At 45.5% G+C, this 13,674-nt stretch overlaps 1 protein-coding gene and 1 long non-coding RNA gene across 7 annotated transcripts in view; both read left to right on the top strand.

Annotated features, from left to right (window-relative positions):
• The window catches only part of pitpnm3 (PITPNM family member 3), a 48,659-nt gene extending 41,431 nt beyond the window's left edge, over nt 1-7,228 (top strand). For all 6 annotated transcript variants that reach the window (XM_029843721.1, XM_029843720.1, XM_029843719.1 and 3 more), the window contains 8 exons: nt 1,014-1,130; nt 2,800-2,916; nt 2,992-3,140; nt 3,455-3,604; nt 3,684-3,867; nt 3,948-4,076; nt 4,185-4,596; nt 4,977-7,228. In XM_029843721.1, coding sequence (XP_029699581.1) covers nt 1,014-1,130; nt 2,800-2,916; nt 2,992-3,140; nt 3,455-3,604; nt 3,684-3,867; nt 3,948-4,076; nt 4,185-4,529 — 1,191 coding nt within the window. In that variant the 3' untranslated portion in view covers nt 4,530-4,596; nt 4,977-7,228. The remainder of the gene's footprint in view (nt 1-1,013; nt 1,131-2,799; nt 2,917-2,991; nt 3,141-3,454; nt 3,605-3,683; nt 3,868-3,947; nt 4,077-4,184; nt 4,597-4,976) is intronic.
• A 4,186-nt stretch (nt 7,229-11,414) lies between these two features.
• On the top strand, nt 11,415-13,492 carry LOC115251558 (uncharacterized). The gene is made up of 3 exons (XR_003890102.1): nt 11,415-11,609; nt 11,703-11,783; nt 13,310-13,492. It is a non-coding gene; the product is annotated as an uncharacterized lncRNA (long non-coding RNA).
• Nucleotides 13,493-13,674: the final 182 nt, after the last annotated feature.

Here is a 13,674-nt window from a genome sequence, read left to right as displayed (position 1 = left end):
CGCTGCATGATGAACGTGTGGGGAATTTTAAGATTCATCTCGGACTTGATCTCAAGGCGGGCGGGAGCCATTTTATCAAATCTGTTTGATCTTACCACAGATCTCACCAGGGCTCTGTGCTGTGCGCTGGTTTAGGCACGGCTATGATCCATTCACATCAGATAAACTTGCCTCCACCCACTGTTCTTAGTGATGAGTAAGAGTTTTCAAGATCTAGAAACGCATTCTCAGCAGCAGATTTTCCCATAATCTGTCAGGAACAAATAGAGGATGAATCCACAAAGCTTCATTCGAGCTTCAGAGGCTCTAAATATACTCGAGGGTAGCAAACAGTGCAGACAGAGGAAATGACCTAATACTCATCCTGTTCAAATGCATTTTATATAATAAATGATAATTAGTTGGTGGTTTTTGGGGGTCTGAAAGGCCCATAAATATATGACAACCTAATTGACCTCTTTCGTAAGTGATGTGCATTTGCACATTTTTGATAAAGACGAGGCCGTCCTTGACAACAAATATCTTATTTAAGCCCGATGGATAAACAGAGGCAGCATTAGAGGCTGAGTATTAAATTATGTTTTTTTATAATGGTGATGAGAATCACAAGGTCGTGCACAAAAGCACAGTGCTGTCAGAAACCTGATCAACCCAGACACCTTTATTATGGTTTAGCAATTTCAGATCTCTCAGGATTATAGAAAATGAGTCATTAAGTGCCTTTAATTTCAGCTTCAGTGAGACTTTTTGAGTATCCAGTCACTCCAGAATAATCTACATGACCTCATTTTCAAAGCAGTGAGCAGTAATTTTCTTTCAGTAGGCCTGCTCCAAATCTGCTCTCAAGGTTAGCTCTTAATCTGCATCCGTAGCACTCTTGACTAAATTGGGATTTACAGTCTCCGATATTAACTCGGGAGAAGTTTTCTGGACTTCAGGTGTTTTCAGTGTTGCAATACTTTAAATTGTGTTAATCTACTGATCATCTGAGGGCCTCCATGTTCCTCCAACAGCTCATGCGATGTGACTGTGTGAAGACCCAGGAAGCCGACAATCTGGACTCTGCTCCGTTTTCTCCCTCCAGCCCGCGAGAAAAATGGCTCAGGAGGAGGACACATGTCAAACTGAGGGTAAAACATTTTGACCCATTCTTGGTTGAAGTATCTGTCTTCACCTCTGTCTTTTCATCCCCTTTCAGGCCTTTGAGGCTAAAAATATAATTTTTTTAACTTTGTTTAGCTGTCGTGCTGAAGCGCTGTGACTCAAATTCCTTTCAAATAGTCAAAATTTATTTTCCCACATGTTTTCCACAATCGTCAAACCTGGCGGACACACAATGACCCAGTTCTTCTGAGCAGAACAATCAAGGCCATACTGACATTTAGTAACTGCTTGCTTTTCCTGCGGCTTTAAATAGATCAGCGCGCAGAGTACCATGGAAACATATCTTCGTTTTAGTCCGCGCAGACTTTGTCACGCGTTAACTTGAAAGATTCCTTGTGCTGACGTGCTGAACCCTCTGAGGTCTCTGAGAATGTTGGTGCATTTAAATGAAGCCTACCTTTCACATACAGTTCCCAGTAAATTGCTGCATTCCCCAGTACCGTTATACGGTGCTAGTAGCAGTTAAGAGAATACAGGAGGCTGAGCAGGATGGAAGAGGAATTGAAGAAAAAAGGCTGAAAAAGAAGGCAGCTACAGGCACCTAGCATATAATGCAGAGATGAGCAACCAAATCTCATTTTAGGAATTTACCTATTCAGTGTTTTACGGTGCGCTGCCATCATTATTGTTGTTCATGTAACCCTTTCTGGTTATCTCGGACCACTTTGCATTACAAGTCGGCATTTGCCCTTTCACTCTCATATCAAACATCTGAACGTCCAACCTGCCACCTACTCGTCTGGGGAAATAACCAATCACTCAAAATCATGCACCAAGATATTCCAGACACAGCTCCGGGAGCAAGTAGGGGTTTGAGGACACTTCAACGTGTCGACTGTGATCAAACAATGACCCGTGCCTCACCAGAGCGTCCACTCCCCCGCATGAGCCACAACCGAACTATGGCAGCTTAGTTACTGCAGTCCTCTTCAGCCCCGTGGGGGTAAGTGGCTCGAGGCACCACCGGGGACTCTCCTCTTACGTCTTATTCTTACCCGCACATTCATTATTTTGCTGTCCCGCATGTGCGAGCGTGGCTTCACCTGTTGTGTCCATATTTGGGATATAAAACAACACGGGATTCTCATTTGGCGTCTGTTTCTCATCTTCTTCAGCCTGTAAGAGGTCCATTTCACAACGGCAGGGGGCCCACCGCTGCACGCGCTGCTTCACACTGTCGCTCCTCAGCTTGTCACCTTTAAGCGGTTTGAGCCAATGGCTGTTTTCACTTACGACCGGAGGAGAGCGTCTGCTTGACTGTCTCTGTGAAAACGAGCCACACATCCAACTCCAACCGCTCCTCCTCGAGTCATGTGGGTGTGTCTGTACGCTGTGCATGGCTGCCCTGCTAGGTCAGGAAGTGAAGGCTTATGGTGGCAAATTAACCGTTGCCCCCCCCTCTTAAAACAGCAGCATATGTGAATAAAGAGTTCAATGACAATCACAGCAGGTGGCGATATCTGTTCAGATTGTCCACGAGTGCTAACGTCAATCTTCATGGAAAAAAGCTCAGCGCAGCCTTCTCCAGAAAGGCAAGGAGAAAAGAAAAGGATCCTAAAACAACAACCTGGAAGGATGAATTCCGATGTGACTAAAGCGGTCGAGATTCTTTCTAAAAAGTGTAATATATTGCAGAACGTCACTGCCAACCACAGAGTGAACGACGCCATCGCTACCGAGGATGGTCCTCAAACTCTGGTTGGCCGCTTCATGTACGGCCCATTAGACATGGTCACGCTGACTGGAGAAAAGGTGAGGAGCTTGGGTCTAATTAGGCACCACGCGTGTGCTCTTGCCTTGACCTCTGACCCTTCCTTCCTCCTCCAGGTGGACATCTTCCTAATGACACAGCCTCAGTCTGGCCACTGGGTGCACTTTGACACAGAGATGACCAACAGCAGCGGCAGAGTGGCGTACACCATACCCAAGAGCAAAAAGCTGGGCCTCGGGGTCTATCCAATTAAGATGGTGGTCAAGTAAGAAGCCGTGTGCACGAAAATGTCACATAAGATCAGATATGGAGTGCTGCTTGAAGAAATCCTAATAGACCCAGTTTTTTTTTAAGAAAGATAGAGTTTTATTTAAGGTCAGGGCTATAGTGTACTTTCCTATATATATACAAAACTAGTGCAGTTCATCTTTGTCCATCAGCATGACTCCCCCCCCCCCCCCGTTCGGTTTCCTATTTTTTTTAACTTTCTGCTTATATTAGAATGACCTTGTGTGAATTAAGGGTTCCCGAAGGAGGCAAAGCGAATGCGATTCTTTTTTTAACTCTTTCTTTTCCAAGGGGGGATCAGACGAGCGCGGAAGCCTACCTGACTGTGCTGCCGCGGGCCATGGAGTGCGTGGTCTTCAGCATTGATGGCTCCTTTGCCGCCAGCGTGTCAATCATGGGCAGCGACCCCAAGGTCCGCCCCGGCGCCGTCGACGTCGTCAGGCAAGTGTCGTCGGCGTTTGAATTTATGCGTCTGAGTTCAAAGTGCGAGGCGGTTCTCACCTCAGCTGTGCGTGCGCAGACACTGGCAGGACCTGGGATACCTGATCATTTACATCACCGGTCGCCCGGATATGCAGAAGCAGCGCGTTGTTTCCTGGCTCTCACAGCACAACTTCCCCCACGGGATGATCTTCTTCTCTGAAGGCTTGGTCCACGATCCCCTGCGACAGAAGACCATCTTCCTTAGAAACCTCATCCAGGAGGTACTTCCCAATCTGAATGCTCTGACGCTGACCGGGCAGGTTTTTGCCTTCTGACTCGTGACCTTTTCCCCTTTGAGCAGTGCCATATCAAGATCATCTCAGCTTATGGCTCCATGAAGGACATCTCTGTTTACAACATGCTGGGCCTCAGCCCCTCACAGATTTACATTGTTGGCAGGCCGTCGAAGAAGTACCAGAACCAGTGCCAGGTAGTTTGGTCTCCATCTGATTTTGGTTTTCACCTGATATCTTCTGACTTTTGCTGTGAATGTTCTACTTCTCGCTGCTCTTTGGCTTTCTCTCCACCATACATTTAGTTTCTGAGCGATGGCTATGCAGCGCACCTCTCCACGCTTCAGTTTGGACACCGAGCCAGACCCAAGAAGTCCCCCTCCGTCCGCATGGTCCTGAGGAAAGGTTCCTTCGGTCTCTCAGCAAAGTCCGACTTCCTTTGTAAGCGCACCCACCTGAGAAGGACCATGTCAGTGCAGCAGCCAGACCCGCCGTGCACGCCCAACCCCAAGCCCGAGCGCGCCCAAAGCCAGCCAGAGTCCGACAAGGATCACGGTGGTCAGGGAACAAGAAGCGGAGGAGGAGCTGGCGGCGGCGGACAGGTTACATGGGGTCGGGCCTCCATGCTCCGGGGAGACACCACTCCCTGACAGGGAAGAGGAATGGTTGATAAGAGAAAAAGGAGATAAGAGAAGGGCCTCAATGTCCAGGTTCAAGGTGAGCTCTGTTTCTTTAAATTTAGAAATCAAGGAACGTGGCAGTGGGCTCTGTGGTTGTGTGACCCCACATCTGTCGAATACTATCCCTTTTGGAAGTAGCCTTTTCCCACTTTTGCATGAAATTTAATATTTCATGGCACAAAATGGGGGATACGACACCAATGTGTGCTCATTTTCCAGATTGGTGACACTTTTGAGGTGTCAAAAACCCCTCGGTAGGTTTTACGCCGATTTTGCAAGCTGTTCACCTGTGAAGTGAACTCTGGTGTTTGTGAAATCATGTGAAATTCAGTTTGGGTTTTATAGAGAGGTTTTTTTTAAGTCTTTAACCCGGAACGATGCGTCTTCACGCTGTGATTTACCTTTGTCATTCAACAGTGTCACCTCTACCTGCTGTACCTGCACACTGGGTCCACCATTGGTCATTCCCACAGCTTTGCCTCCCGCTTGTCCATTTTTGTGACCTGCTCACTAAACAATGTCCCTCAGACTTTGTGCCTGAAACATCCAGACAATGTCAGGGATTTGTTTTTTTCTTTTGTCTTTGCCGGTGACTTTGACAACTGTACAAAGGAAGGAATGTACCTCAGATAATCCCCATTTAAGTACAGACCAACACCAGAAAACGTGACGACAAGCCTGAGTTCATGTAAATACTCAACATGCGTTGCCCCTTTTCGGCTCCAAGGAGACAAAAGTTCGATATTTAAATCCGAACAAGCTCATAAATGCCGGGAACGGTAAGCGAACCTCGCCAAACACCTCCACGTCCATTTCATTGCTGCTATCAGACGCATCTTCGCCAGGCCCTGGCTTCTGTCTTCTTCTCAAACATAATCGATCAGGCAGAACCTGGCTGCGGACGGCCACCTCATACCAATGATCCACGGACTCGACCCGGCTCCGGAGGTGACTTTGCACTATATTTCTATATTATAGTATTTCTAGATTTTTTTTTGCAGATTATGCAACATTGCTGCTTGTCTGTAAATGTAACTATTACAGGATGAAACACAAGTGGTTTATAGGAAAATGTCGGTTTGACCAAAAACTGTTGACAGCTCGACGGACCCATCCAGGGGAAAAGTGATCAGAACCTGAAATGAGATCACGTGATTGTCGCTGTTGACAACATTAGTTTAGTTGCTTTGTAGTAGCTTGCACAGTATCATTCCGGAGGCCGGTTGACTGAACGGGACGCCACTGCGTCTCTTGACCGCAGCTGCAATTGAGCGAAAAGGTTTGCGACAAAATCCGGCTATGTCCCGCACTCGAGGCCGAGTCTCACGCTGTGTTTGATATTTTTGTATGAGGATATATTGTAAAATTAAATATTTTCAGTGTACGTTTTTGAAATTTGAGTTGTTTGACCTGTTAAAATGTTGGTTTTTGGCCTTAAATGGTTCCTCTTTGTGTTTCTGTCGATACACATTTTTTGACCAAAGTGTTGCGTTACTATTGTTACTTCATCACAAAGTGCATTTTATCCCGTCAAAACTTTGCTTTGGGGCGTCTTGGGAATTGTTTACGCGCATGTATGTGTAAGTGTGTCTCGGTACAGCGCTATCAGGTGCAGAGCATTGAAGATGGGAGTCAGAGAACGCAGGGAAGCCAGTGATAATGAACCTGCACGTTCTCACTGTAGCTCACTACTGCCGGCTTTTCTCAAGCGAGTGTATTTTTATACGTTTGAACTTCAGCAGTGTCGTCAGAAGATTGCTTAGCTGAGATTTTTATACACGCCGGGAGAGAAAAATCTTTGAAATCTTTGGAATATTGTCAATGGGGCTGCATAGCAGAGAGCGTCGCAAGATTAGCTATTTAAATTATGCAAGATTCCCAATAGCGCTCCCTTTGTAATGGCTGTGCAGCAATTAGCATCATTAGGAAACTGCATCTATGTAACAAACAACACGGAAATGATTTAAATTTCACGTAATCACGTAAATTTTTCACGTAAATTGTTGACACCTTTTCATTGTTATGCAGACAATGAAAGAATGGTTCCCATTAACTCCTACGTAATGATTAATCTGTGCGATGCACAATAACCTTTTTTGTCCGCTAATGGTGACAAAATCGCGGAGTGGATCTCGTCGGCGTGCAACGCCATCACTAGCTGGTGAGCAGCGATGGAACGGTGGTTGTGGTGTGCATGTTCAGGATGTGATCTACGTTTCGTGTCTGTGGTCCGTCTAAGTTCGTAAACGATGCAAATTCAAACCTGTGTGGAGTCAAATTAAGACCGTTTTTTGAAGTTCTCATCAGTTATCCAGGTGTCTGTGAATTTAAAGGGCCAACGTTTCCTCCGGGTTTGACGTCATATTTACAGAGCGAGTCGGTGACACAGTAACTGTAAATACAATGAACTCTAATAATCAATGTATTGACCACATCATGACGTCAATGTCAGCCTTTTTTGCCATTTAGTAACCTCCCCCATGACTTGTGGAGTAAGACTGTAAGTTGTGGGTTCCTTTTTGTTCTTTTTTTGTGATCATTTGGCACTGGACCTTTTACGCCAAGAAAAGAAAAAAAAAACTGATGTGATGATGAAGCTGTTGTCATGGTTACTGGACTCAGTCCGACTATCATTATTGCTTAAATAAAGATGTTTGACGGTTGAAAAAGGCTTCCTCTTCTTTCTTTTCCTCTAAACAGTAGCCTGATGTGATGTTTTTCCTTGAATTCAATGTAAACTCTCCCTTCCTACTCAAGCGTTACATCTATATTATGAATCATGGACTCTGGTGAAATACCTCTCACACAGGAAATGAATTGACCTTGTCTGGGGGGGGGGGGGGGGGGGGGGGGGGTCACGTAGTTTCTACTCTGCAGTCCAGCACAAGTCGGCTACCAAACTGCAATTTCACACTTGACCTCCAGCTGTGCTCGGCTGCAGCGCCAGCAAATCTGCCTCATTGTCTGCAGCATGAATTTATTTACTCTGTAATCTGTATGCGGATTTCAAAGATGAATGTATTCCCATTTGAAAGGAATGTCCATCAAGGAACAGAAAGGAAGAGCTGTTTCTCTGCATCGAATGGTGCAATTCCCGTTTATTTCCATTGTAGATATCCCACCACCCAAATATTAACCCTCTTTTTGCTTCTGGACAGTTGTAATTACATCATAATGAAGAGAAACCTGAGTCATTTCTTCTGTGTGTGTGTGTGTGTGTGTGTGTGTGTGTGTGTGTGTGTGTGTGTGTGTGTGTTTCTATATAGGGTCACAGCACAGCTTCTTATGCTGGAATAAAGCAGCCTGATCAAAGTATGGAAAATGCGCTCCTTAGCAGGAATAAAAAGATGTGCGTTGGCTGAAAGCTCGGTCGAACGGATGCGCACCAAATCCCATTTCACTAGAAACATCCTCTGCATTCAGATTTGGGAAAAATGGATGGACTCGGCGACATGCTGCCTTGGAATGCTTGCAAGGAGGGACGGGGGCTTGCAGCCAAGCAAGTAATTATGCAGAAACTCAGAAGGTTGGATGGTGGAGCCTCATCTCATTACAAAAGCATCATCAGATGCGACAAGTTCTGTATTTTCACGTTCCTCAGAATGAACCAAAGGCGCTAATGTTTAACTCAATTTAAAGGCCCGACTGGTTCAGGAACTTTAGCATGTTGTTGGTGTGCTGTTGAGATATGCTCGTACAGCATTCAAAAGAAAGCTAATATGAATGGTGAATGGTTTATAGTCAGCTAAATTCTCTCTCTCTCTCTCTCTCTAAACAGCCTTTCCAGATGTCAAAGTGTTTAAATTCACTGCCTTTCAAATAATATTCAACTGAATGCCATAAACCCTGAGATTAATCATGAGCAAACGCGTTGAGTCAGTTTTGCCCTTTATGTGACTGAGCTGGAGCTTTCCCTGCTGTGGCAATAAACTTTTTGACAAGGTAGTGCGCTGTAAATTACTGTTTTCACTGCAGATGTCTCAGGGATAATCACTTTCTACAACCTTAGCTGGATAGCTAATGCAGTTTTCCTCTTCATCTCCAATAATGAGGAATAAATGACAGCGCCTCTGAGGTGACTTGAGAGGAAAGCGCCTTGCTGATACAAAGCTAAAGACCAAACTGTGCAGTGGTGAGCTGGATGTTTCAAATAATGCTTTGATGAATGCTGCTTTATTTGTGTGCAGGACGACATTGACTGGGAGAAGAAAAAGGGTGCCAGTGCCAAAATAAACCCAAAGTAATTTAGGTGTTGGCTTGTGTAAACCATGGATTGCATGATCAATATTAGGACATTTTAGATCTTCAATAAAACCAGAACATCAGGTATTTGACGGGCAATGACACTGCAGACACAGCGAAAATAAGTATTGTAAGAGAAAATAGCAAATGACAGTTAAAGATCAATGGCACAGCCACACGTGGCAACTGTGGAGCTCGCTCCGACAGCTAGATTGCTGAAGGCGACATAAAGCGAGGCGAAAATGGAATCTCATACAGTGGCAGTGTGAGTGGAAACGCATGGTTGTCATCAGAGAGGTGTCACAACCCTCGCCCCAGGCGGCATCTCTGGCGAGGAGAGTTCATGTCATGCCTCATGGAATCTATATAAAAGACCCAGGGACCGTGGGGATAGCCCAGGATTTTTTAACTTTTCTAATTAGCGTTTAGCTAACGAGCTAAAGGATAACCGTTTCAGTGCCTGGCTGCAAATCTATCAAGGAGCTGGAGGCTTACAGGGGTCTTACGAGCGTGCCTTTTTCTCAGGGCGCCAGCGGGACGTGATGTTTTCTACAACGCTCTACCTTGGCAGGGTTTTGGTGAAAGAGCGAATCAACACGATGAATTTGTAGGTGCAATCCTGTTGATTAAATCTGTGCGCAATCTGCCGTGCATGAGGATGACATTGACCTAATGTACCATCCCCTATAGCTTAGTGGCATTCATGGTTAATGGAGCAAAAATAAATAAAATTCAGATGAAGTAGACATAGAACCTGAAATTGAAAAGCAGCCTTGCATGACTGCTGAAAATGTGTTTTATATTTAGACGTGTTCCTCTCCCTGACAGCAGCAACCATAACTGGAGAACCTTGTTTATTTAAGCTTTTTTTTTTATATGGTGTCGTGTTAATCTTGGTTTTTACCAGGCTAAATGAAGGAATAAAAGATAAAGGAACCCTCTCAACCCTTCACTGCTGCAGCCTGGCTGCATTTTTCCTGTATAGAATTGAATTTCCAAAAAGAAAGTGAACAAATACTCTAAATCTGCAGTCACGACGCAGGCACGGGGGGCAGGGTCTGGATCTGCACATCCTGAGGATGACGGTCCCTCTGGTAGACCTGCGCTCTGCCTTCGATAACCTGATGGCAAACGGGTTTTCCTTAAAATGTCAAGAGGCATCGACTTTGTGTCTGAAGCAGAAATCAGAAATCGGTCCTTCCGGGCCAGCGCCTGGCCGGCGGGGTGGTTGCAGCCAGGTCGATGAGCAACATATGAGCAGCTGTACGTGCACAGATGTTTGAACATCCAGCTGCTGCTGTAAATTTGCAGTTACCTGCTGCCAATCATGGTCACAACGATGCCTCATGTCTTCTTTAGGTCCTTAAGGTCACAGCTGCATCCACAGGTTATGGTTTGGGACTAGCGTGCGCTACTACAGGTTTATGAAACATGCACCCTTGCCATCACCCCCCCCCCCCCACCCAATCCGACATGCCCTGGGTTTACCACACAGACATTCGGCAGGCAGGTCTTGCAGAGGGTGGGAATGATCCTCCAGCATGGCGTCATCATCCTGCTCATGCTCCTCCTACCCTGCTCATTAACTCTGAAGCCACCCTATTATAACTGAGGTCTTTTCCTCCAGACAAAAAATAAATCTCTGTCCAGTTTCCACTTTCAACGTGCGACCCAGAACTATCCATTTCTTGGACTTCAGAAGGGCCCAGTTGTACATTAGAGCATTTCCCCAGCTATAAAAGTAAGTTGTTGCACTTATCAACCCGCTAATTACACAAACTGTTACTGTCTCTTCCTGTGTGACCTTCAGGTGTTTTATCTGCAGAACCAGGTGCTGAACTTTGTTGAAGCTTTTCGATTATGAATTGTGCAAATTCCAAAAGGAGGCATAGAAATGGTGTCAACCCTGGCATCTTCTCAGACTGGGGGGGTTAATGTTAGATGTACCCTGCCACCCTGGCAGTCGTAGCAGAAGTTGCCACAAACGGATCTGGGTGTTATGTAAGTAACGATGGAGACTAAAAATGATAAAAATGACTGCGCCAGCCAACATCTCTCTGCTGCCTGCTTTTACTTGGTGGAAGATGCTTCACGCACCAACTTGGGGAGGCAGCAGATTCCCATCCTGTTTATTTAATTATTTATGCCACAGAAATTAACAGCGTATGGTAGCCCAGAAGGCTCAGTGCCTCCTAACCCTTTTGATTGAACTGGTACTCTGTCAGAAATTAGTCGGCCGTGATTTCGTTCTTAATTAACCATCCAGCAGGGGGTGCTGTTTTATTTATTTTCTATGCAAAATGCTGAAAAGTAAAGAGGGACCATTGGATGCAAACAGGCACTTCTCATTTTCTCACAGGCAGGTCATCGGATCGGTGTCCAATGTTTTGACCACGCCAGGTCTCCTTTGATTCCATTTTCTTTGATTCCATTTTCTCTGCATGTGCGTCGTATGTTTCCCAAAACAGGTTGTCAAATATGTCGCATTCCTGATGCTCCTGTGCGTGTGCAAGGGCATCTTCCTGGGTGTCACCAACAGGAGATACAGGCTGAGGTTAATGTAACTGCATATTACCTCATCGGATTCAGACTGAGCCTTATTTTCATGTTTATTGGGGAACTGGGAGTTTTTGATGAGTCACCTGTTTCCCATAGCAACAATGCTGCATTCAGGTATAATAAAATAATATTATGTTGTCAGAGAATGCTGCTTTCCCCTTCGGTTGGGACTGCTTCTCAGGACGACCCCACCCCGCCTCCTCCTCATCATCGTCATCTCTAAAAAAAAGCTCAACTGGAAGACAGAAGGTTTTATTTCAACTGCTGAGGAAACTTTGGAAAACTCCCTGTCGGCATATTGGGAAGTGAAGAAGGAGCTGTTCTATTTTTGAATGTTTTCAGGCTGTGGGTGAAGCTCAGACAAGGCCACCTGCATCACTGCTGAGGACAGACACAAGAAACCAAACAACAAATCTTGGGAATGTAAGTTGTAGTTGTTTTTGTGGACAGTTTTGTCTGCGTAATGGTGCATTACATCTATCGCGGGACACTAAAAAGAGGTTTTCTATTGATCTCTGCAACCAGAACAGCAGAATTCTAAACGCTGCCTCTCCAATCGTTTCCAAACATAATATGAAACACACCCAGGGATCGTCCGGGTCACTGCCACGCTGCTGGGTTGGCCTGCGTTTCCCGGTGCCTTTGCCAGAAATGATGCATTTCGTGGGCCAATTTCTCTCCGGATCTGTCCAAACGGGGGATGCAAAACATTGCCTGAAGTGACGGGATGATGAAGGGAACGATTGATATAAAGCTGCTCGGTTTGATAAATGTTTAACTGCAGTCAGAAATAATGTATAGGCCTTGTTATGTAACCCTTAGGACCCTTCTCAATCTATCAATCAATCTTTATTTATATAGCGTCTTTTACAATCAAAATTGTTTCTAGGCGCTTTCCTGAATCCCAGGGCCTAACCCCAGACAAGCAACAGTAGCAAGGAAAAACTCCCCTTTAACAGGAAGAAACCTTGAGCAGGACCAGGCTCATATAGGGGGACCCTCCTGCTGATGGCCGGCTGGATAGAGAGAGAGAGAGACAGAGAGACAAAGAGAGAGAGAGAGGGAGAGAGAGGGAGAGAGAGGGAGAGGAGAGGAGAGGAGAGGAGAGGAGAGGAGAGGAGAGGAGAGGAGAGGAGACGAGACGAGACGAGACGAGACGAGACGAGACGAGACGAGACGAGACGAGACGAGACCATGACCATGACCATGACCATGACCATGACCATGACCATGACCCAGTGGGGTGACAGAGGCCTGTCAGGTCATCATGTTTCTGGACCCCGGCAGCCTTGGCCTATAACAGCACAGCTAAGATATTAACCTAACGATTAGACGACCCCATAAGTATGATAATTTGTCTGTCTATAATAGTAACTGGAACGACAGAATTAGTAACAATAAGCTTTTTCAAAGAGGTAGGTTTTAAGCCTAATCTGAAAAGTAGGGATGGAGTCAGCCTCTGGTACCTGGACAGGGAGCTGGTTCCATAGCAGGGGGGCCTGGTAGCTAAAAGCTCGGCCCCCCATTCTACCCCTAGAAACTCTGGGAACCACAAGTAGACCAGCATTCTGAGAGCGGAGCGATCTATTGGGCTGGTAAGGTATCACTAGCTCCTCCAGGTAGGATGGAGCTAGGCCTCTGAGGACCTTGTAGGTCAAAAGAAGGGTTTTAAAAATTATTCTAAATTTAACGGGCAGCCAATGAAGAGACACCATTACAGGAATTAAGCATTTTGGATTAGCTGGAGGCTTCTTAACGAGTTATTTGGACACCCTGAGGGTGGGTGAATATTTACACATGAAGTGCCACAGAGTCTTTAATGGTGGATTCATAAATTCTTGCCTCTGCCCAAATGGTATTTTATTATGATCCCACCTGTAATAATTAGTTCCAATGTCCTGTCTCTCACTGGTGCCCTCTGTCACATGTTTTTTTAATGTTGGCTGAAGATGGCGAACCTGCTGGGAGGAGTGATCCATCAGCGGGGCATCATCATCGTGAGGCCGACACTCTGTCAGTCCTGCCGGGGTGGTCTCATTAATGCTGAGGCACGTCCCTGTAAAACAAGCCTGACTGTCGTCGATGCTCCGCCTGCTTTTTTTCAGTTTGTTTTTTCAGTAAAACTCCAATAAAAACTCCTTCGGCTGCATGAATTATTTATTGTATTTTAAATGAAAAGAAATACATTTCCTAGCATGTCTTATTATGGCTGCACATAATCATTAGCCAGAGTAGCACAGGGCTAATATTCAGTGCATTCTTAACAGAGAAAGTTTGTGTCATTAAGAGACAACAACAATATTTGTGAAAAGCA

The sequence above is a fragment of the Takifugu rubripes genome, chromosome 11, assembly GCF_901000725.2.
Source record: "Takifugu rubripes chromosome 11, fTakRub1.2, whole genome shotgun sequence".
Lineage (NCBI taxonomy): Eukaryota > Metazoa > Chordata > Actinopteri > Tetraodontiformes > Tetraodontidae > Takifugu > Takifugu rubripes.
Note: the sequence above shows the minus strand (reverse complement) of the source record. Positions and strands in the feature narration are given on the sequence as shown.